The sequence below is a fragment of the Phlebotomus papatasi genome, chromosome 2 (genome assembly GCF_024763615.1).
Source record: "Phlebotomus papatasi isolate M1 chromosome 2, Ppap_2.1, whole genome shotgun sequence".
In the NCBI taxonomy this organism is placed as follows: domain Eukaryota; kingdom Metazoa; phylum Arthropoda; class Insecta; order Diptera; family Psychodidae; genus Phlebotomus; species Phlebotomus papatasi.
The window spans coordinates 83,389,170-83,415,120 of NC_077223.1; the positions used below are offsets into that span (position 1 = coordinate 83,389,170).

The 25,951-nt window shown below is 31.2% G+C and overlaps 1 protein-coding gene across 2 annotated transcripts in view; it reads right to left on the reverse strand.

The window, feature by feature from the left end:
- LOC129804721 (transmembrane protein 184B) overlaps nt 1-25,951 on the reverse strand; it is a 51,795-nt gene that overhangs the window by 8,599 nt on the left and 17,245 nt on the right. For both annotated transcript variants that reach the window (XM_055852278.1, XM_055852279.1), the window contains exons 3-7: nt 14,235-14,400; nt 5,939-6,064; nt 5,723-5,855; nt 2,513-2,924; nt 2,362-2,446 (exon numbers count right to left, since the gene is read on the reverse strand). In XM_055852278.1, the coding sequence (XP_055708253.1) occupies nt 2,362-2,446; nt 2,513-2,924; nt 5,723-5,855; nt 5,939-6,064; nt 14,235-14,400 (922 nt within the window). The remainder of the gene's footprint in view (nt 1-2,361; nt 2,447-2,512; nt 2,925-5,722; nt 5,856-5,938; nt 6,065-14,234; nt 14,401-25,951) is intronic.

Consider the following 25,951-nt stretch of genomic DNA (forward strand, 5'->3'; position numbering starts at 1 on the left):
TTCCCTTAACCACCCGGAAGTACCTCATCTCGGCAGCTTGTATTCACGAACTTATTCTTTCGGTCATTACCCAAATCTCATGATCATAGCTAAGAATAGGAATCAACACAGTTTTGAAAACCGATAATTAAACCGAACGACTAAGCTCGGCCTTCCTCATCACGCTTCTGCCAAGTTCCCTCATTACTGCAGAAACTTGACCGATGCGCGACAAGAGTTCTGCGGCCATCCTACCTCTTAAAAATATTATATTTAGTATTGCTCAATCTGTAATTTCTTTAGAACTGTAACGATTACACTTAACGAATCTAATGAATATTTTTATTTAGTAATTTTAATTATAATAAGTTGTTTTAAGCCACTAAGGTCCATTTAATCGATTTATGATCCCGATCATGATATGACATAGTAAAATTAGGCGACTTTGGATAATTTATTTCTGCGTAATCGAGAATCGAATAGCAAACAGGAAAGAATTTTTATTTATTTTAGTTCTTCAATAACCTGGTTAAAAAGAGGTGACAAATCGTCCCAACTTTGCGGAACGCTCGAACTCACGACAAAGAGCTATCCATGTATTAATTTTTCGCATGCTTTGTGCCTACATATCGCTTTACTACCGATTAAAATGATTGATAAATTTAAAGTCATTCCCAAATAAGAAATTGCTTAAGAAAAGTAGGTTTTAGAATATTTTAGCATGATTAACAAGCTTTCGAACAAATAAATGTTAAATCATTAACGGGTATTATATCCATTCAAGACCGTTTGTGACCGATGCAGTCGGGTTAGAAATTTCAAGATTGCTCAAAAAATCGAAAGTGGTTAAAATTTGTTTTTCGAAAATTCAATATCTAAATGGTTTTCGAACATTATGTGTTCAAAGACGCCAAGGACGGAATATTCGCCTTGATCTCTAAAACATATTCTAAAATGAAAGATAACGTAGGAGCGATTTTCGAAATATACCAAAAACATGGTTTTGGAAGGGTAGAACGGGGTGGAGAAAAAAACAAAAAAGACTGACCCAGATAATGTTGACTTATGAGGGGCGGGTCGTCGAAGACGGAAGTCGATATCTCTAACCGTTTTGCCTCTAACCATGTCACAAGTCGAAAAAAAGTAAATTATATAATTCCTCTCTCTTTGAGTTCGAGCAGTAAAATATCCTAACAGAGGTAGAAGATTATTTGGTTGAACTTTTCTCACTTCACGGAAAGTTATGCAAAGCTTTTTTTAAACTGACGCTCAGAACGTTTGACATCGTTTCGCTTTTGATCATATTTATCTTCATTCCCTTTCTGAATTTGAATGCTGGATGATGAATTCTTATCTCAGACAGTTACACAATATAAATAAATTGTGTTTATAAAGATTTAATGTAAGGAATTTAAATTTAGCGACCGTTAAGACGCATGTTTGAAGCTTATTTCAGTTTTAAAACTACTGGGTCAATATCTTCAAAGTTTAAATAAGTTTGCAAATATTTTGTTTATTTATTACTTGCGTTTATAGCTAATTATAGCTAATAAATCAATATTTATTCAACAAAAATATGGGAAGGCTTTCAGGCTTCAAACACATTCTAGCTTCGAACAATTCACATTTTTGCCATATCCCTTATATTAATCTGACTTTATGGAAATGTATATTAATAGCTAACTATTAATTACATTTCCTAAAAAAAAATCAGAAATATGGGAAAAATATAGTGTTCTAAGCCAAAATGTGTCCGAAGCCTCAAACCCTTCCTTTACATAAAATTGACTTTGTAATTTAAATACTTGTTTTGTTCCCAATATTTCACGTTTTGGGAAAAAGTTTCTTGTGAAATTTTTCACAAAATAAAAGCACAAAATCTAAAATCGCACCATATTTATCCCTGATCTCTTTTTAGAAAGTTTCTTCAACAAAATTTAAGGCTAAACTTCACCTATTATCCTATCACTCCTTTCATCTACGAGGTCTTTCCTTATTTCCCACGAAAATATACTGAGAACAACTTGTTTAATTTATCATTTAAAAACTTTTTGTTTATCCTTCTATCCAAAAACACTTGGCTGAAGGTGAATGAAAATTGATTGAAAAACTTGAACCATCATATTTTCAGCACTGTAATTTTTCTCTTCTTTTTTTGCTTTGTTTTTTTTTTTTTTTTGATAAACTAATAAAACTACACAATTTTCCTTGACAAAAAAAAAATCACGAGGAAATATGAAATGAAAGCACATGCACATTAAAATCTATCAGCATGCGATAAATTTTCATGCGTTTCTCTTACGAAAATTCTTATACATTTTGCTAGCGAATCACATTAATTTACAATGAAACTGTGAAAGGAATTATATAAAAGAGTCTTACCTGAACTGTATTGAGTGTACTGCTGATACTGAGGATGGAAATTGTGAATGGCATCCGTCATAATATCCTTGGGATTCATAGTTTCCTGAAAAAAAAAAGAAAAGCCATTCAGCAAGATATTCCTTGGGGGAAATGTCACTGTAAAAAAAACCTTGAGACTGCTAGAGATGGATTGCATGGTGACGGATCTTCCATGAGAATCTGTCATGCATCCCTGAGCATAAACCTGGTAGGGAAATGCGTAACGAAGAGCCACGGCAGCAAAAAGCATTTCAAGGCAGATGAAGAAATTCTGATAGCCCGCTGAGACAGTACCAGCGGACGTTGTGGCTCCATCACTATCAACAATTGGCGAAATAACTTCGGCCTTCTCGAGAATGGCCAAACCCACACCCTGCCAGAACGACAGGAAAATCACGGATTTGATGGTGCAAAACTTGAGCACGGGCTCAAAGGGTGTCAGCAGATCCCTCGTAGCAAAGTAGAACAAGTACAAGCCATAGAGAGCCAGTGACACAGAGATATTGTAGATGATTGTGATGTAAATGTAACCACCATCAGCACTGAAAGATTAAAAAAAATTCTCACTCATTTTCCCTGCACACCGCAGACTTCCCCCATGCAAGTAATAAAAAAAACTCTCTTTGAGGTCATGATAAATTACTATGAAGAATTTTCCAATCAACTCCATTGCAGATAACCATGTTAAAACTTTGTGGAAAAAGAATTTTATTGACATGAAATTTGTGATGGTTCAATTTTATAGGGGAAATTGCATCAAAGGCAAACTTAGTTGGGCAGCAATGTACGAGTTTTGTATTTAACTTCAATAATAAACTCTAACTATTGCACTTCAAGTTTGTGCAATATTCTTAAAAAAAAAAACTTTTCTAGTATTACTCGTATCAGTCTAGGAAGTTTTCAGCAAAAGTTATCTCTGAGTTAAAATGGATTTTTTTTGGAGAACATTTTGTAAGAAATATAGACAAATTTTGTCTTATTAGATTTTTAAACAGTTAATTTTTCTCATCTATTTTTAGTATTCACTTCTACACAGTAAAAACTTTTGGACACTGACCAAAATATTGGAACAAATTATCTTTGGAACAATTTTTTTTTAAAAGAAATATGTACTTGGAGAAGATATTTCTTTGTTACAATATTTTTTCTTGACGGTTTTGATACGGTAGAATACCTACAAATTTGAATCGATTTCGTTTTATATAAATTTCTTCTGGCTCGGGCACACCTTTTAGATCAAGAAAATTTCATGAAGTCGAATTTCGGATCCATTTCTTTCTCACGTGTTTTGCATATGACTATCTCATTCTCTGGCACTCTTCTTCTTCTCTTAAACATCACTCCAAATTCAATTTAGCTCAATCGAATTTGGAGTGCGAAAGAATGAGATAGTCATATGCAAAACATGTGAGAAAGAAAGTGTTTCGAATTTCGACTTCATGAAATTTTCCTGATCTAAAAGGTGTGCCGGAGCCATAATGGCTCCGGCAGACCTATTAGATCAGAAAAATTTCATGAAGTCAAAATTCGAATTCCTTTCTTTCTCACATGCTTTGAATATGTCTATTTCATTCTCTTGTACTCTTCTTCTTCTTTTAAACATCACTCCAAATTCAATTTAGATCAATCGAATTTGGTATGCGAAAGAATGAGATAGTCATATGCAAAACATGTGAGAAAGAAAGGGATCCGAATTTTGACTTCATGAAATTTTCCTGAAAAGGTGTGCCGGAGCCTTAAAAGTCGGAATCGAATATAGGGGAAAGCGCGGTACCTCTGGACAATTTATACATCGCACAAATAATTTTTTTTCAATACGTTATAAATGAATTTGGCTCATTGCAATATTATATTTTAATAACTAGTCCAATGCCTTAAAATTTCAGAAAAGAGCTAGGGTAACGTGTGGTATTTCGGGACACTTTTTAGTACTTTCAAGTTTCAAACAGCTTAACGACTTCTCAAATAATTTTTTTCTTTGTTGATACAAATATTTATGTTCCTTATGCTATCCAGAATAAGATTCTTATCAAAAAATGTTGAAAAATGCATCATTTTTTATAGAAAATACAAAAAATGTAAAGAAGTAAGAGTGGTATATTTCGGGACAGTTGTGTATTTCGGGACAGACAAAAGTCGCTATTATGCAAATAAATTTCACCGAGCCTGATGTTTTACCTTTAAGTAGAAGGTCTAAACTTCACGCTTTCATAAAAATTTTGTTTAAATTTCACTTGTAAAGTGACTTAAATCGAAAAAAACTAAGCACTGTTTGTGTTGACATCTGCAAAATTGACCACACTGATGGTTTCGTGCAAAGTGGAATGTGACACTCACAATTCACACGTATTTCACGCTTTAAATTAAATAAAATTTCAGAAGTTTTATGTTTATCTGATACGCAAAGAGCTGAATATTTCATATAGAACTTAAAAATAATTAGAAAACAAATATTTATAGCATTTTTGATTTGTCCCAAAATACCCATATTATGTCCCGAAAAGCACCTTGTCCAGAAATACCACACGTTACCCTATGGGTGAAATCCATAAGGAACATAGAGAAAAAATTGAAATGTCCGAAGCTTGAGTATCCTGAAAGTAGCGCGCTTTCATCTAGACATTTTGTTTCTATTGTCGGGTTTGTGTAATTTAAAAGATTTCATCCGTTTCGTCTTCTAGTTAAGACTTATACTTCAGTCGAGATGGATTGTGGTGGAGAAAATTCAAAAGGAACATCAAATAAAAATCATCTTAACAGTGTTTTATACAGACGCGTGCATTACCCGGGAATCTCGAATTAATCGAATTAAAAAAAAGTGACACCATTAAAACTAATTTTAGTAAAAATAAGACTATAAATAGCTTGCCAAGTTTCTAAAGAACCCTTCTGAAAAGGAGTAACAAAAAAAGTCAATTAGTATGGAAAATATCGTACTTCAAACTTGGAACATCAATATTATCAAAATTATGAGCCCTTACCCTAAGTTAATTTTTTCTCTTTTTCTATTTTATTATATTTTTAACTTTAATATCAAAATAAGTTCAAGTGATTTATAAATGCATTAAATTCACTTTAAAGAACGAAATATGAAAGTGACCGTTCTTGTAATCCGGGATTCTACTCCGTGGACTTTACACCTACTTAAAACCCTTAAAACTCCCACCTTCTTACCAGCACAGTTATTCTATTTCGAGCTGTAAAAACAGCGAAAAAAAGTAAACAAAATGTTGTTTTTTCTATTTATAGTCACCCCTTATTCTCAACAATCTGTAAATGAATTTGCAAAACAACCTCCCTGTCCATAAAATAAATTGACATGGTTAAGAAAAGCCATTACCTCCAGTCGCCATCGTGATAGTGTCCAAATGCCTGTAGAAAGATAATTATAAATGCCATGAGGGGCTTCACGAGGCAAAATTGAAGTGTTGCTTGTTTGCAGAAGCGCAAAAATCCAATGGTGTATGTTTTTCCTGACAAGAGAGAAAACAAGACATAAAAATTATTGATGATGATTCTTGGCCCAAAAGAAAGCAATAATCAACTCAATGTGTACCATTTAAACAGCAAGTTCCATAGAGGCATGATGACTTTATTGGTTTCCCGCGAATTTCTGACATGATATTTCCCTCACCGCCCAAATATTCGTAGCATAGCGAAAGGAAATTGTAGATGACAAAAGCTAAAAGATAAATAGAAAAATTAGTCTTATCAATTAACAAATTTTACCCCGTTCATAAAGTAAAATTGTGTGAAAAGACAATTTTTCACTTTGAATAGTGTTGTTTAGTGTATTATTTAAATAACTCTAACAACTATCATAATTAATGTTAAACTCCATTGCAGGGAATTTGCATTTTGTTTGGAAAGCAAACTCAAAAGAGTTTTCCATACTCTCTTATCGTATTCATTGACTCTGTTGAAAGCGAGTGAATTTTATTTATTTAAAAGCGACAAGGGTCGATAAGCGATTAATATTTAATTGCGATTTTCCCTTTTCTTTTTTTTTGCAACAGCACTTCCTTTTTCTCGCAAAAAAAGAAGATATGAGGCACATAAATAAAACTTGTTCAATTTAATGGTGAGGCCTTTTGGGATGATACTTTAGCCCTTATTTCTAAATGATTACCAAGAAACGTGATAAATAATACTGGGTTGCGTATTTCTTATATCACTCCCACATTTTCGGTTACAAAAGCTTTATATTGACAATCGATAAAGCGTTTTCCTCTTCTTCTTGTGCTTCAACATTCAATGAACTTTCAAGCCAGAGACTTGCAAAATCTCTAAGAAACTATGAAAAATGTTAGAATTTAAATTCGATTGTCTTTTTTTTTGTATTTTATCCAAAATCGAGGTAAAAGAATCTTGATAAAGAAATCTTTGTGAAAGATCCTAAAATAAAATTAGGAGAATATTTTCAGATTTCGCATAAAATCTGGGGTGACATGATAACTTATTTTCGATACTATCGACTGTCAATTCTAAAAACTTTAAACGATAGCTGAACTCCCTGTAATTAATATAGATGTTTATCAACAGTCTCATTATTTTAATAATGTCGCTATAAATGGCCCAACAATCCGTAATAAGTCGACATTCACTTAATCTAACAGATTTATATTTATCGATACTATCGATTTGATAGTGTCGAAAAGTTATCATTCCAACCCTGGCTTTGAACACTTTATATTTTTCGCATATTCCTTTAAAGATTCTAATCTTATGGCACTATATTTTGATTGCTAGCCTTAAGTCACTTTAAATTATTTTAAAAAATATTAAATTCATTAAAGGAATATAGGAAAAATATGAAGTGTTCGAAGCTAGTTTGTACGACGCTTAAAAGCCTTCCCCTAAAGTCTTTATTATTAAATTTAAGTATTGGAAAAACTCACTAAATCGTAAAATTTTAAACCAAACAAGGACAATACAGCTCCAAATTGTACTTTCAATTAAAAAAAATACATAATAAATTACAAAAATACAAATATATAAAATAAATAAATAAATCGACATAAATAAAATATATCCAGTATTTATGCAATTTGAACGCCACTAACGGTTATCTGGTGAACTACGCACGTTCTAAGAAGTCAAAAGCCTTTGAAAAATTTACAATTCATCACAAATAACACTATCCCTGAATTGCTAATAATCTCGAACATCCACAAATTATTATAAAATTAGAATTGATCCAAGAAATCTGTGGCAAAATACGACATAACCGATATCTCTAATCAACGCACTCTAAAAGGAAATTTTCCGCTCTACAACTTCTCTGAAGAACATTTTCCTCTATCCCAAAAGAAGATGAACTTTCTGATTTATTTAATGATAATTGATTTTGAGGAAATTCTCAGAAATGCTAGGGGCAAATATTGATAGGCATTGGGAAACTTGCAGCATTGTGATTCTTTAATACGGGTTCTCGTTAAATAAGTAAAAATCCATTTGACATATCTTATAGGATATTCCTCTGTAACTCTAAAACAAAATACTGGCTATGTTTCTCTATTTTTACAATAAATTTACCTCTGACGTAATTTTTCAAGGGTTGTTTCTTGGTAAAAAAAAAAGAGAACTGGAAACAAATAAACAGAGTAGCTACATGTCACCCAAGGAAAAATTTTGTCACTTTTTACCCCTGTCTTTTGACACATTTTCTCCTATTTATGATATAAGAATTTTTGGAGTTAAAAATATTCGAAATTCACATTTGCATAAATTTTGAAAAATAATTTTGTTAAACTTAATATCACCTGTAAAGAAATATACTTTAAAAAGCGGACTCAATTTTAAAAATTGCTCAATTTATAATTTTAAATTTAGATTGAGGAATGATATTATAATGGCTCTGGAACACCTTTTAGATCGGAAAAATTCCATGAAATCAAAATTCACATCCCTTTCTTTCTAACACGTTTTGCATATATCTGACTTATTCTTTTGCACTCCAAACTTGATTGAACTAAATTCAAATTGGTCTGATGTTTAAATGAAGAAGAAGAGTTCGAAAGAGTGAGATAGACATATGCAAAACGTGTGAGAAAGAAAGGGACGTGAATTTCGATTTCATGAAATTTTCCTGATCTAAAAGGTGTGCCGGAGCCATAAGAACTATTTTTCATGTTCAGTGATTATATTGAGCTCCATCTGCGACGGTAAGTCGAGTAACGAATGTGTTAAAAATTTTATCATTTGCATATTTTTCAAATGAGATGAAGATGATAGCGATTTTTGTCTGTAAACCCCCCTCCCCTCCCCCAGGAAGTCGATCCTGGGATGATTTATGACTTTTGATTTTCTTTAACCCTCCCTTTGTCCTTTAAAGACGTATTTTTTAGGATACCCCGAAAACATATTTAATTTCAAAGACTTTTCTTTCGTTTTTTTCATGTTTTATGACATAGGTAACATAAAGAACTATCGTTTTCTTCTTTTATACACTGAAAGTTCTTTAAAGAAGTCCTAATGCATAACGTTAATTTTTCTCCAAAAATACATTTTTTTAAATTGGAGAGAGTATTTTAAAAAAAAAAGGCCCAATCTTCTTTCATATTTTTCATGTTTCCTGCTTGAATTCCTCGAAACTTGACGAGTAACACTGGTAAAAAAAGGTGGATCATTTTGATTCATTCGCGATCCATTTGGTGAATCAAATATGATCCATCATTTCAAATGTTTCATTTCGATCCTTTTTTGAAAGATCGTTTTGATCCATTGCAAAAGAATCAAATTTTGATACTTTGAATGGTTCACTTTGAGGAGCTTTTCAATGGATCACTGAGCGATACTCTAAAATTGATCAAATGGAACTTTTGAAATAACTTTTTAATCTTTTTTAAATGAAATGCATTTGCCCTTCAAAATAAATTAAAAGAAAAACATTATTATTTCCTGCAAATGAATTTGTATTTTTATTTTTTACAATTTACAGTTTTTACATTAATTTTTTTTATTTGTAAACACATTTTGACAAGAGATTTTTTTCCGGAGGCGGTACACCGACACAATTACTTAGAATTGTACAAATCCGTACAACTGGATTATTTTATTTTTCACTTATTTTACTCACTTTTGGTAAATTTTTCATGTTTTCACAAGTCTACAAGCTTAATCTGCTTTACCTATAACATAATAATTTGTAGAAAAGCGTCACTGAATATCTAAAAGGACACAAAAAATTCACGACAAGAGCACCCCATTTATTTATGAGCTCAGCGAGTCTCGGCGTCTGTCACTGACGTCACTAAAAGTAGCGTGATTATCCAAGTGATCCATTCAAATGTATCACTTTTGACATATCGTACCAAATTTTCAATCGCTGAAATATTACGGTTAAAATTTTAAAACTATCAATTTATTAGTTTAGACACGTTCCCCTTATATGAGCAAATACAGTAAACACATTTTTTACTGTTTTAATGGTTTTATTTAGTATGAAAATTCATGGAAAATAATCGCTGTAGTGATCCAATTGAAATGTTCAATTTGATCCATTTGAATGTATCCCATATTTTCTATATTTTTTGGCGTAATATCCTGAAGATTGAAAATAGTTGTCTCAAAAATGTCTCATTCTGCCTTATTATATTATTCCTTTAAACCTAAAAACTCATTTTCGCTGTTTTCCTTTTATTAGTTGGCAGAAAAATATTCTTGAACATCGATCTTTCTGAAATGATCGATTCGAGGAACCTTTCAATGTATCATTGAATGTGATCCTTTACTTGGATCACTGAAGTGATTCATTAAAGAAGAATCAATTCAATTCAAGTGATTTGATGAAAATGAACCTTTTAGGCCATGATTCTTTTGAAATGATCCCTGATGATCCATTCATTTTTACCAGTGAATAGGGAGGTTCATGATGGTTATTGGTTATCTGAATTAAAATTTAAAGATTCGTTCTTTATAATCTTGGAAGATAGTAAATTTTGAAATATTCGGCGTGACATTTTGCCCCAGGTTCTTGAAAATTTGACTCATAGAGAAAAAAAACAAATTAAGCAAGAAATATGTATAGCAAGAGATATGTTATATGTCCGTACAAAGGCACAGGCAGGATTTTTTATAGAAATCGGTCAAATTTGAAATTATGTCAGAGAAGGATGTTTTTGGAGGATTATTCGCACAAAGAAATGTTTGAGCTCATTGAAAAATTAATAAAATCCTTTGACCTTTATGGTGTCTACACACTAGAAGCAATTTTCCTCAAAAAATACATTTTTTTAAAAATTCTGATTTTTCTGTCTACAAGGATACGGAAAATTTTCTTTAAAAAGACATTTTTTTAAGAAATTGCTCCTAATGTGTACAGTCCATTAGGCAAAAAAACCAATTAGAAAGTACGCTTTAAGGATATACAATTCTTTATTCGATTTCTGTACAAATTTTGACTACTTTCACAGATTTATACAAAGGTACGAAAACGTTCTCATGGATCAGAATAACTTTTCAGGTTTTTTTTTCTCTTTTTTATATTATTCGAAAACGCGTCGTGAGATTTTTTATTGTTTATAAAAAGTCTACTAATTACTAAAATAACGGTTATTCAAAGTCGAAGATTAAAACGGCTCTAGAACGTATTTCTCAACCGCGAATATGATCATATTTGGGCTCGTTGGAAAGGTCTTCGAATTTCCAATAAAACTGAACAGTTTCCAATCGGTTCTGAACCGGTAATGAAACAGTTCACAACAGATGACTAATTTTCATCCGAAATTCAATTATATTGCTAATAAGGTATTTCTGAACAATGCTTTGAATGATATATAAATCGGTTCAAATTAGTTTTGAACCAGTAATGTACCGCGCAAAAACTGAGAACCAATTTTTGTCTGAAAATCAATTTTATGACTCTTAAAAATATTTTGGGGGATCTTTTAATTGATATATGAATCATAAATCGCAAACCCTTTGCCTTCGAGACCCACGACCCACGTAAACCCTTAAGAGGATCTAAGTCTTGTAATGTTCTTGAATTTATTATTAATTTTATGCTGGAAGGCAGCGGCCCTCCCTGCCAATCCCTTGCTACGCATTGTAAAAAGCCTAAGTAAAATTTTAACCGTCATGTTTATTTTTTTTATAAAAGCATTTTTAATATTTAATTACTTAAGTATTATTTAAATATTTGAGTTTTATTAGGAAAACATTTTTAAAGTTATTCAGGAAAAACATATTTTTCAGATTTTTTTTTAGAAAAGATAAGGTATTATCAGAAAAACCGGTGAAACTGTTGTAAAGAATTTGTCAATTAAGGAAAATGATTTGTAGCCTTGAACTGATAAAAATTATTTATTTAAGTATGATTAAATTTCAATGCAGAGGCCCACTTTTGGATGCCATATATCTGTGCCAAAATCTCATTTCCAAGAGATATGTTCATAAGTCGTCTTCTTTTATCAATGAAAATTGGTTTATCATGAAATTATATAATTTTTTAGTGAGTAATTCCAAGATTTCTTCATATTCTCTCACCCGTGCTCTTTCAATGTAAATATTTATAAAAAAAAAAGAAAAGAATGATAGAATTAAAAGCCACGTATTTTCCAGTTCATGAAAATTTAATGTAAAACTTCTTGCGAAGGACGTCGAATATATATCTTGCTTAATTTTCTCCCGTCTAGCTAAAAACTGGGATACGAATAATGTTCTTCTGTTTAATGTTTAAAATGGCTATTGTACTTCACAAAGGTCGTTATAATAAATGAATTATGAGCGAATCTGCTTTTAATCTCACAAATCCCTGCAAATTTAATCGCATTATTAATCTCTCTCTGATTTTCAATCAATATACAGCTAATTTTTTAATATAATCCCATTGTATATGTTCTCAATGGAGTAGAATTTTTAAATGTGTGAATGATCTATTTTAATCAACAAGAATTTCCATTCATAAAAATAGCATGAGATTACAACAATATTAATTTGTATTCTTGGGGTGTGTTTTGTCAAATTTGTTTTTCAGTGAGAAAAATATCGCTCATTTGAAGATACAGGAGCATAATTCCATGAACATTTTATTTTGAATAAAAGATCTGTAATATTTTAATACTATTCGAACTCCACACGATTTTTTCACTCCTCAAAATTTCCACCTTCTATCCCACTGGGATCACTTTTCTCAACAAATCTTAACGTTTCACACGATTTCTGAGAAACGATATCACTTGGGACCCAAAAATCGACCCAATAATCGTTAGCATGTCCCTCATTTTCCCTCACCCATCTTTTTCCACCAAAACCATGTTTTTCGGGATTTACCGACCCGGCTAACACAAGGTAAGCTGTTACTAGCTCAATTGTGTAATTAAAGGCATTGTGCATGCTCTTAAATAATAACTTAGTATAAGTTCATAAATTAAGTCCTTAATAAGTACTTATTAAGTACTTAATTAAGGATTTTTAATTTAAGGATTAAGGACAACAACAGATCCGTCCACCAACAGTTAAGATAAAATCTTATCTTATCTTCCTAATTAGGCAAAAGTGTATTTTTGTGTTTTTCTTTCAGAAATAAAAAATATATATGAAGAATTAAAAATATTTGTTTTATATGCATTAGGGTAACTGCTTAAAAAGCGCTTAGTTGAAAGTCCTTAGTTAAGTACTTAGCGGAAATATTTTTCATATCCTTAATACAATAAACTTAATTATGGACTTTGACAAAGACCTTAATTAAGTACTTGGTGTTAAGGATCCTTTCGCTACTTTCCACAAAGCACTAACGTTTTCCTCACTTTCGTTTATTTTTCAAATAGTTGATCTACAACTCCTTATAAATCTTTTAATTATAGCATTGCGTTAGTAATGATTTGGGGCATTCAATCGGTAAAGTATTAGAAGTCTTACGGCGTTATCACACTTGCACATTAAAATTTTAATGTGATTCACATTAATTGTCGCTTGTGAGCGTCCAAATATGTTATTTGTGTCTTTGAGTCACTTAATATTTGGGATTTTTCTATTTATTGATAAAGAAGTAAAATTGGCCTGCAAAAAAAATAAATAAGTTTAAATTTACATAAAACATAAATATTTTTCACATTAAAAAATTAAACAGAAAATCGCATTAATTTTTCGCATTAATGCTATAAATCAATTTATATCAATTTTTGCGGGCCAAGTCTACCTTTTTATCAACAAATAGATCAAATTTTGAATATAAAATATTTCAAACACACAAATTACACATTTGGACTCTCACAAGCGACAACTAATGTGAATCATATTAAAATTTTAATGTGCAAGTGTGATAACACAGTTAGTCTTGGAATTTCTGATGTAACTGAGCCGGTTTCAATCGGTTATGAACCGGTAATAAACCGATTCATAACCGATAACTAATTTTTATCTGAAATTCAATTATATTACTCCTAAGATGTATTTTGGGCAATATTTTGAGTGATTTATAAATCGGTTCAAATCGGTTCTAAACTGGTAATGGACCGGTTATAAACCAATACGTAATTTTTATCCGAAAATCAGTTTAATTACTCCTAAAACTATTTTGGGGAATCTTTTGAGTGATTCATGAATCGGTTCAAATCGGTTCAAATCGGTGGAGAACCAGTAAATGATAAGAAAGTACTTTTGAGGTATAGCATCTACGGCACGAGTTCGAGTATTCTACAAAGTTGGGACGCTGTGCCACCCCATATTTCTCTTACTTTTCCCTCTTTCCATTTAACTGCGAAAAAATTAGACATTTTATTGTTCTTCCACCTCAAGTAATCTTCCAGTTAGAATTGTGCTCATGTAATTTCTTATGAGCGATATATACCTATGTTTCTTTTTCAAGGATAAAAGGACGACTTTCGCCAGAGGGAAATGTTCATAAATACCTTCATAGCAGTCGCGGACTGTGAAGAAGTAAACATAAACACTCTCCGAATTGAAGAACAGTAAACTTATCCAGGAGTATGTTGCATAAATCGGAACAATAAAGAGAATCCTCACAATCCAGCGTTGTTCCTGCGGATTTGTATACCATCGCAGGTGTTGGTAGATCTGCAGAAGAATAAAATATGTTATATGTACAAACTTTATTATATGAACATAAAAAGTGAGAGTTTTTATTGTGAGAAATTACAATGAAATTGTATGAAGATAGGAGAGAGCATTAAAGAATCATCCGATAATTTTGACCTTTCAACCCACACACACATGTGTTTATGATGGACAGAGGAAAATCAATTTTCCTCGGTTACAAAAGCCCTTCTCTTTCAAACACAAACACACGAATTTTCCTCCGAACGTAATTTTCACAGTGAATTTCGTGCTTCGTGAACATAATAACAAACTAAATAAAATGACCAAAAGTCGCTTCTTCTCTTCACATTTTACCAACTAAAAAAAAATACAAGAACCAACCCTTTCTTTGGCCTGGAAATGACGAGAAAATTAAATTGATAGAAAACTCCATTTTCACGCGTAAAAAGTGGGAAAAGTCCCCTTAATACTTCAATTTTTTTTGTGAAATTTTTCATTTTGCCTTGAAATTAGTAGAACAGAACACACAATTCTAAATTTATACATTCTTTTCCACCATATAGCAATTCCATATCGATTTTTCCAAATGCTTTTCTCTCTCTCTCACTCTGCACTGACTTTGAAAACATGGTATAAATCTAGGCTTATAATTAATTTCTCAAATTTATTCACAAAACTAAGCAAGATCATTTGCAAGAAAACCAATGAGGTGATGCTAAATTACACGATTATCAATATTTACTTAATAAATGAATTTTCCATGTAAGTAAACAGAAAATACAATTATCTTACAACCCATCTGCTTCTAAACGATAAATTTTGTCATAAATTTAAGCTTATATGTAATAGTTTAATAATAAATTACAGAACGTTTATAGAATGGAATTACAGAATTTTCATTAATATGACCAGGGGCACACCAAGCCTAATAAAAAGTGAAGCTATTTTTCACTTTTCCTTGTAAAAATTTTGCAGCTATTGCACCGCGACTTAAACAAATTTGCCTCGTAGTTCTTGTATAATTTTGGCGAACATTATGAAATATGCATTTTTAGATAGCTTTTAATGCACGATTTCGAAATATATGAGACTGAAAAGTCAATTCTCTTTAGGAAAAAACTCGCCAATAGTCTTCAGTGCCTCTATACAAAAACGTATGGAAAAATGAAATGTCGAGAGGCCCCTGAATATGATGCTAATAAATAAATAAACATGGTCTAAATTGCTGATACTAGAGACTTAAAAGTTCTTTAAAGTCATAGTATGATCGGTAGAATTGGGAAAAGCTTTTAAACATAACCTCAAATGTCTTAAACTTAACCTAGACGACACATCTGTAAATGATATCATGTGAAAATGACAAACATTTTGGATCAATATTAAAATTCAAATGAAATGCAGTGTCTTAAAATGAAAAAAAAAATGTGAGATATGGTCAATAAATTTGACAATCTTCAAAATTTAAAATATAACCTCAAAAACCGAAATAAGTTGTAGTTATTGCAAAAATTCTTTCAGTATTATTTTAAAGAAAGTTTACTAAATGCACTTCAAAACTACTAATAAATATTCTAAGAATGTTGCACTCATATTAATTGAAGCAGCATTCGTTAAATCTTCTAAACATAACCTCAAATATTCTATTATTCGAAATTTTAAATTCTGGCTATTACGATTTAATAAATTTTGACTCAAATAAATAACCTTTAAGAATAAAAGCTTTCTAAAATATAATATTCCTATTTATCTATTTAGAAAACGTTAGAATAATTAGGTAGAGAACACTGGGGTAGTATTAGACAACAGTGGAATTAATCAGGGGAATGTTATAGTTTTTGTTAGAAAGAATATTGACCAAATTACAATTTATTCAAAGTAATTAACTCTCTTCTCATTAAAATGTTTATCAGTCTAATTTAAAAAAGTTTTTCCCAAATTAAAAACAAAAAAAATCATTTGCTGGCTAATTCTGTCCCAGACTTCTCTATAGGGTGGCGACATTACTTGTGGACTCTGTCTTTACTTATGGCTTCCTCGTAAAAAACTTAAAATGTCACAAAAAGTGTTTCGAGAAACCTCAAAATTAAAAATATTTGATGTGTTTTAATAGAACATCACATTTCTTTTGGTTTTCGGAATCATTTTCCAACAAAAATTGCGATGAGGCCATAAGTAAAGACAGGACACAAGTAATGCCGCCACCCTACTTGAATCAATTTTCAACACATAACCCCAAATATTATATTTAATTATTCAAAGTTTTCGGTTGTACCTGAATGAATCAAATAAAATGAATGACATTTGAGCACAGAAGGCCCCTGGCATATACTACTAACCTTCTCAGATAATCTGTAAAATCATTTTTAAGTAAACGTTGAAATCATAACCTAAAATATCATATTATTCGATGCTTTGCTTAGTTCTTAATTTCTTATCTCTATAAACCGATTTTATATACTTTAGAATCTTTCTGGAGTATACTAGCTAATGAGATAAATGCTAGAAGATTTATATTTAAAAATAACCTAACCTCAAAAATCTTTTTTAGGGGAATGCAGGCATGTTTCGCACAGAGTGAACCTTCAAACGATGTGAACTTTCTCTTTGTTTGCAAAGAGACTTACCATTGGCGAACTAAATGGCGAACTAGCTCTTTGTAAACAAAGAGAAAATTTGCGTTGTTTGAAGGTTCACTCTGTGCGAACCATGCCAACATTCCCCTAATATTAAAAATTTTCCTATTGAATTCTTAAAATTATGAAGACATATAAAAACTAAAACTTTTTTTAATGAAAAATTAATAATGATTATTACTCCATATTTTAGTCAACAGTTTATTGCTTAACATTTGCCACTTTTAAAAAATGTATCATTACATTTATAAAGAATTTTAATATACTATATACAAGATATGAAGCATATTACTCTTGAATAACTATTCTAATTATTCCCACACGATTTTTTTGTCATAATTCTCTCTTGTTTGAAGTTGAAAAATAAATGGAATAGAGATAATCACATGCATTTGACTTTTTAATTATCGAGTATGTTTAACACACATTTTATCTTGCAATATGAATTTCAAAAAGAGGAAAAAATATTCATCTCATTTCTCGTGTACACTACAAATAGAGTCAAAATTACTTTATGGTCCATTTCTCTGTCTCTCTCAAAACTGAGAAAAGCTTTTTTTAAATGTAGAAAAAAATTAATTTACCATGAAAAATGTGAGAGTGCGTAATTAAGAGACTCTCGAGATGGTTGAAAGGAGTAAATATCCCGAAGAAACATTTTCTCAGCAATTCTCATTAAATTCAACGATCTTCGGCAGAATTTTACTCTTTGTATTTTCATAATGCGTCTCAACACGTTGCAGCAAAACAATTAAGAACTGAAGTTTCCTATGAGAGTACTTCTCAAGGGAAATTTTCTTAAAATAATCACACCCTTATTGCGGGTTTTAAAAGTATTTTTATCCCTTGGAAAATTTACTCAAATTAATTTAGAAGCGGAACGTGCGACAAAAGACCGACCACAAGAATATGAGACAATTAGTGTCTCATTTGCGATGAACAAATAAAAGAGATAATAACAGAGAACATTGTTATAGTTTTGTATATGCAAAGAAGATAAGAAAAGTTCTATTTACTCTGCCAGTTATATCTTTTCTTCTTTTACTTATAAGAAAAGACTGTCTGATAAATGTATAAATTTTTGCATGGGTAATTGAGAGAAAAAGTGTATCAAAGAAAAAAAATTACATTATTTAAAAAACAATAACAAAAATTTATAGCACTGCACGAATTAGGAAAGCAATGTATTACGATATAAAATTGGACTTAAATTTCACATAAGTTTTACTCTAAATCCATATGGATGTTTTTCATGGAAAATTCCTGAAGAAAAAAGTCGCGATGTACTTTTACAAGCTATAATAAATCATATTTGGAAAATGTACTGCAATTCTCTTGATCGTTATTGTTTACTATTACACTAGGGTTTTCGACATTTTGGGTGCGTTCATACCTAGAGTTTGATTCTCCAAAAGTGTCTCGGCTAAGAGGTAAAGCACTATATTTGCACAGAATATTAATGTTCGAAGAATTCAAACTAAGTAACGAATTTTCAAACTAAATTTTTCCACGAAGTTGGGAAAATTTATTAAATAACGATAATAATAAGTTGTTTAAAGAGGTACTTAGTGATGATGAGGTGCAGGGCGAGGTTATAATGTGTCAGGAATATATTGAGCGTATTTGCTTTTTTTTTCAGAAAAAAAATGAAGACACACTCGAGGCATTTCGAAATTCGATTCGAACACGAAGTACTTCATCTACCACGAAACAAAAAGTTAAAAATTCTTTTCGTTGAATTTCGAAATCGATCTTCGAACATTCCAAATTTCGGTAGTGAGCACATAGTATGTTTCGAAGCTTGTTCAAAGCTACAAACGTCCTCTATATCGCGCTCACAAGCGAGGTTTTCCGAAGAGAAAAGATATTCAATTACCGGTTTCGAAAGTCAGAGAAAAGTCGTTTTATTTTTCCTTTCGTCGTTTGCGAAGTGGTTTCTTGTATTTATTGTACATTTATTGTTATTGTTCGTTTTGAACATCAACGACATTTTGTGCAAGAAAGCTATTTACCTTTTAGCCGAGACACTTTTAGAAAATAAAACTCCGGCTGTGAACATAGCGATTATATAGTAAGACTGCTAAACCTGGTTGGAGGGAAAACGTATATCATGACGAAAACTCTTTTAAGCCAACAGTACCAATCACTGACTGTTCTGAAGGATATTATAGTACTTAACTTACAGGGTCTCTATACCTAAGGGCCTTGACAGACCTGAGGATTAGCCGAGAGACGGCTTAGCGTAATTATACTCGAAATAATGGTTAAACCATATTTCTATCATTTTCTACTAAGCCGTCTCTCGGCTTAAGTCGTAAGTGTGTCGAGGGCCTAAGGCTAAGCCATATGGCTAAACTGCTTTAATTTCTTCATAGGCAACATAAGAAAATCCAGTTTAAGATTTTGAAAATTGGGCCAAACTTCTAGTCTAAAGACCGCTTTAGGAAGCCATTATCATTATACAGTTAGTCTTCGTTAGATTTAGAAAAGTGAAAACTAAAAGCTAATTTTCCGAAGACGTATTCAAGTAGGTTCTTCAGAGTTGGTATTTACCAGTAAATTTGAACCTGAGAGGACGCAACATTAGTAACTTCCGTGGAATGAGTAATTGTGACTCAATCCCAGAATGCTATAAAAGACACTACAACATATTCTGGTGATGGATCTACTAATAGTATTTCTAATCCTCTCGTATAGTCTGGGTGTCCAAAAATTACGCCTCCGGTCATTAAATATGAAGACTTTGGTCCTCTTCCTCTTTTGCAACTGATACTATAACACATGGTGTCGTAAGGTTTTATGAGAAACTACATTTTCGAGTTAATTCTGTTCAGAAAAAAAAATCTAAATACCCTTTCAGAATGAATAGTCTCTTGGATAAACATTGTGCTACACTTCTAAACTCAACGATGATGCTAAGAATATACATCTAACGGACTGTTCATTAAGCATAGAGAAATCTGTGTCAATTCTACAATAATAAATCATTATTTTCAGAACACTCACTCTGGGAAAGATGGAAAATCTTCCCATTCCTTTACAACCAGCCAAAGACTGTCGAAATAACTCATATATCATATATATTTAGCATCAAATTCAATTGGTAAATAAATCGAAGAAGAATCAAATGCACAGAGAGATGATTTTGTGTTTTTGGTTCGTCAGCGGAAAATAATCTATTAAAACCAACCATACCAGCAAAATGCATCGCAATAAGGAAGTCATCAAGTGAATTTCACGTCAAAATCCAACACTTTCTTCACCCATTCAAGTTTTATTTCTCCGCGTGTGAAATCAATAAAAAAAAAGACCACATAGACTTATCTCTTGAAATTTTCATACGAAAAGACACATCGCAGAAAGGAACTAATTTATCAATAAATCAAATGACTTGAAGCCTAATATTATTTCAGCTACTTGAAAGTCGCACCGCTGTGAAAATTGTGTAATAAATTCTCTTGTAATTTACATCTAAAACCACTAAAACAACAAAATATCTAGTTTTGCAGTAAGTAAAAAGTCGAGAAATAAATGCTCAAGTTCCGTGGGAAATAAATTAATAGGCACTATACGTTTCCAAAAATTATCCAGATTACAACAACTACATTAAATTGCTGTAACTTAATATTGCGAGACAATTTTTTTCCAAAACTTTAATTTTTGTCACAACGCAATCCAATAAAATCAATCATCTGAGAGTGAAAAGTGTCCACGAAAAATGAAAAATATTAAATTGATAGCGATGGAAAGCTGTTAAAAAATTTCGACTCGTGCTCACATTAATTAGGAAAACGACACTTCTTTTTTTCTGCTATACTACAATAAAGCAACATTCACACCAAAATAAACAAGAAAAAAATATATGACACGATACTATAGGGGAGAGCTGGGAACTTTTTACATCATTTGACTCTGTGACAATATATTTTAATAACATTAAGAATTGTTTTGAAATTTACTTTAATCTGTAGTAATTTGTTAAGTTTTGACTTTAGGAGGATTTCTCATATTTCTTGACTAATGAGAAATGATATCAATTGTTTTAAAAATGATTGTGGGACATATTAGGGCAAATATGGGAAGTTCAATAACACACAACTATGTATTTTATGAAAAAAAAAAGAATAGTAGCAATATTTGTTTTACTAATAAGCTCCGCCCACACAATTTTACGCCACGCCCCTTGAAGCGGCTATTGCTAAGCTAATGTAATATTCAAATGGAAAAATTTAGGAAAATTTAATCCCTATGTTTAGAGCGGAACTTTAGAAAATTTTCATAAATATGTATTCAATTTGGTTAAATTTTCTTGACAAGCATTCCAAGTGTGCTCAACCCTTTAACTCTTTCGTCTCCTTTGGGACTCTGGGTACGCATGGAAACAACAATTTTTTTAGATTATCTAGAATCGATAAAAATCCGATTCTTCTGAATAATTACAAACCATAAGGATGTCCAAATCTAGGATATTTTTTTGCAGAGTTCTAATTAACTCCTGAACTAAGATATTTCTGGTCAAAAATCGTGAATTTTCGATTTTCTGCTTCCTTGCAGATATCCTGACTTTTTTTTTTAAATATTTTTAGACCAGAATAAGAAAAAAAACTCTCGGGGCCAATAAGTACGATAACTAACAATTACAGATTACATAAATTCGAAAAAGATTTTTTTCTTAAATTTTCAAAAAACTTGTTCAAACTTTATGGGTACTCTCGTCCCCAAAAATCTAGAGGTCAAATGTAAGGTTATCCCACCAATGTCCGCCATTTGCTTTTTTGACACCAACCTTGTAACAAAATTCAAAGCGGGAGCAACATTTTTGCCAATATGGTCGATAATTTTGACATTTGGCAGTGCGGGAGATTGTTTTCAGGGAAGTTTTTCCTATTCTTCCTGACTTTGGTGAATTTTGATTGTCCAGGAAGTGTCTTTTATGCTTTTGAGAAAGCTACAATAACATCGTGTTGAAAGAAATGTGTTTTAAAGTGTTATTGTGTGAAATATTTTGAGGAATCTGTTGGCAAGCAGGAATTTGGTGTCTTCTTGACCACTTCCTAGACATCCCACAAGATACTGGTCAATAATTCTTCTTGTTTTAGTGATCAACATTGTAAAGGAGTCATTTGACACGCAAAAATAATTCACAAAATTGATATTATTGGCCTTTGGAAAATTGAAGTTTGTCTCCTTTTCGTTCTTTTGGGGACGAGAGTACCCATGAGTTTTCCCATTTCCCAGAGGCGGAAAAAAATCTTTCTCTACAAAAGTATCATATTTGACCACTAAGACTTACAATAAAGTGAGTTTTACTGAAATTCGTTCGCTGGATATGTTGTGGTCCGGAAAGAGTTAAGGACGATTGGAACACCGGTGTTCCATAAAAAAAAATAATTTTTTGCTGACTACCTAAAGTTATTTTCTTGTTATGTTTATACGTAAGTGCAAAGTAGAAGGTTGAAGTAATCTAGGATAGTTTTTGCAAGTCTCCACCTATTTGCTATACGATAAATATTTAAGCTCAAAAATGACAAAATTTTTAAATTCTCATATAGAAAATTGATTTTAATTATTTTTTAAACTTCCAGTTTCTTTTCAAGCAAAACCGTTTTGGAAAAAGAAACTACAATGCTCAAACATAATATTTTTCATTAGAGTGAAAATTGTCAGTCATTGGCATCATCAGAAAAATTATTTAAATTTTTGGGCTATTTTTGTTCCTATCGTTCATAGAGACAAAAAATACACCAAATCAAACTCTGTTTGATTTTCGAAGGTTAGATGTAAGACATTTTACAAGTTCTGTTAACCATTTTCGTTTTTATTGCTGATTTTTGGTCAACGAAAACTGTCTCGTCGTTAAAGGGTTAAAAGGTTAACAAGTTGAGAATTACATTATCTGAACAGTTCATAACGCCATCATCTATTGAATTTGCTCTTTTGATAGCATCTCAGTACCTCAGCGGAATGAATTCTCAACATTTTTTGTTTTGATGTTATTGTGAAAGTATTTTATTGTGAAATTATAAATCCAAGCGATAAGAGGCGCTGTTTAGAAGGAGGTAGTTTGAGAATTTTGAATTTTGACAAATTCAAAAGCTTAAACTTTATATCCATGTGAAAAGTGCATAAAAGCAACCGTTTTGGGACTACTGTGGCACCTTAGAAACAGTACACTCCTACAAATTAATTTGTGGGTGGAGTCAAAAAGATTTTGCCCTAAAAAAAGTGATCACACCCCTATATAAAATTTATACAAAAAACCATTTTGATTTTTTAAAATGATTTTAAAAAAGTGGAACTTGATAATAAAATTAAGTCTATTGCAAATAGAACTGTGGCGCCTAAAGGAAACAATGGTACTAGCATATTATCTAAGAAACCACGCCATGGGCGTACCCAGCTAGGGGCAGGGGGGGGCAGCTGCCCCCCCTAGAAGCTTCAAAGAAGACAAAAACAAATAAAAAGTAAAAGAAATATATATTTGGTCAGCAAAAATTAATAATTTTGTTGAGTAAAAAAAAAACAAATCTTTCCAAAAATGGGCTTAATTTTTCGATCCATAAAGATCGAAACTTTAATGGAAATTCTACTTCTTTTAAAAGTTGTAAATTTAGTCACTTTTCAAATTTAGTGCTTTACTGCTCGTTTGTCAATACAAAAACAATTAAAAGCCCAATCGGGGAGGGGGGGGGGGCAGAGCAAGGCAGTTGCCCCCACTGCACTACATTCAAAAATTTAAAAAAAGTGTAAAAATGGGCAAATATTTAGTAAATATTTTTACTTTCTTTTTATAACATAATTTCAGTAATATATTATATTTTTCGAAAAGGAGGAAGTTGGCACGTAATGTTTTTTACAGAACTAAAGGATATTTAAGGATTTATTATAACGAAAATTTAAAAAGCCACAGAGAAACTAAAAGCATAGGGTTAGAATTTCTTTTTTAAATGTCGTCATTGAGTTCTTTAAAGATCGCTTTTAGCACCAACAATTTACCATATACTGTTATTGAAAAGTAAGCAAGTTTCTTCTGAACATAATAAAAATTTTATTTAATTCAAGCTCCTAAGCATATAAAAACATAACATATAAACTATATTTTTTGACATTTTTATTTAAAAAAAAAAAATAAAAATTCGGCCGTTAGGACCTGATTGTCGGAAACGTTTATTGAAAAAACTTATTTTTCGTTAATACCTAACGATTACTAGAGTAGATTCATCTGATCTCAGAAAAACCAATTATTCCCTGTTAGCAGATGAGTTAAACCCGTTCTTAAACTTGAGGATTTAAAAAAAAAACAAAATTAGGTCTTTTTTTGATAATTTAATACGAAAATATGATTTTCGGCGTATTTTGCACCACGTTTTGTCTTAAAAAATAAATCGTTATCAAAGCAACAAAAAAATCCATGGTTCAAGTTAGTTTAACTCATCTTTTAATAGGAAATAATTTTTTTTACGTTAGATTAATCTACACTGAGTAATCGTGACTACCGAAAAGTAAATTTTATTTTCAAAAAGACATTTCCAAAAATTAGGTACCAAGTTACAAGAGCTAAACTTTTAAAGTTGTTAATGAAAATTTGAAAAAATGCAGCTCAACTGTTGTATTTTTACATACTTAAGAGCTTATATTGAATTAATTATATCACGTTGACAAAAAAGAAAGGGAACATGCTGTTTTTAGGCTGCGTGATCCATGTAACCCTTTAAGAAGGGGAGACGTGGGTCAAATTATACTAAAAACAGCATAATTTTCTATAATATTTTTACATCGGAATAAAAAGTTTATTTAACCCTTTAAGGACGATAGGAACACCGGTGTCCCATAAAGAGTATAATTTTTCGTGACTACCTAAAGTTATTTTTTACTTATGTTTATACGTAATTGCAAAGTAGAAGTTTGAAGGAATCTAGGATATTTTTTGCAAGTCTCCAACTATTTGCAATAATAGTAAATTTTTAAGCTAAAAAATGACACGAATTTTTAAATTCTTATAATGAAAATTGATTTTAATTATTTTTTATACTTCCAATTTTTTTTAAGCAAAACCGTTTTAGAACAAGATACTAAAATACTCAAACATAATATTTTTCTTTAGAGTGAAAATTATCTGTAATTGGTATCGTCAGAAAAATTACTTAAATTTTTGAGCTATTTTTGTCCCTATCGTTCATAGAGACAAAAAATACTCCAAATCAGATTCTATTGGCTTTTCGAAGGCCAGATATAAGATGTATCACAAGTTTTGTTTATCAGTTTCATTTTTATTGCTGATTTTCGGTCAGCGAAAACTGTCTCGTCGTTAAAGGGTTAATTCGAGCTCTTAGGAATATAAAAGTACAACATTTAAAGTATATGTTCCGAAATTTTCTTTTAAAAATTCAGTTGTAGAGATCTGACTTTTGGAATTCGGAGACCTTTTTGAAAAAAAAAAAAACAAATAGTTTTCGATGGACAATATTTCTTGAAATAAGTTCATCTGAAATCCAAAAGCCAAATATTTCCTGTTAACTAATGAGTTAAACCAGTACTTGATGATCATCAGCATTATCATTTTCAACCGCTTCTCCCTATTGGGGTCACGTCTTTGAACGAAGGATTTTTTAAAAAAATGATATTTGAATTTTTTGAAGACTATTCTACAAGAATAGCATTTTTGAAGTATTTTACAGATTTTACACCACGTTTCGTCTTAGATTAGAGAATAAGTTATGATCAAGTAATAAAATCCTTCGTTCAAGGACTAGTTTAATTCATTACCTGACAGGAAATATTTACGTTTTTGATATCAGAAAAGCACAATGGCTGAATTTTGAAAATTTTTAAATTAAAATCCAGAAAATATAGTTTAAATCTTGTTATTTTTATGCCTAAGAGCTTGAATTAATTTTTTTTATTATGATAGAACAGAAATTTGGAAAAAAGATCTG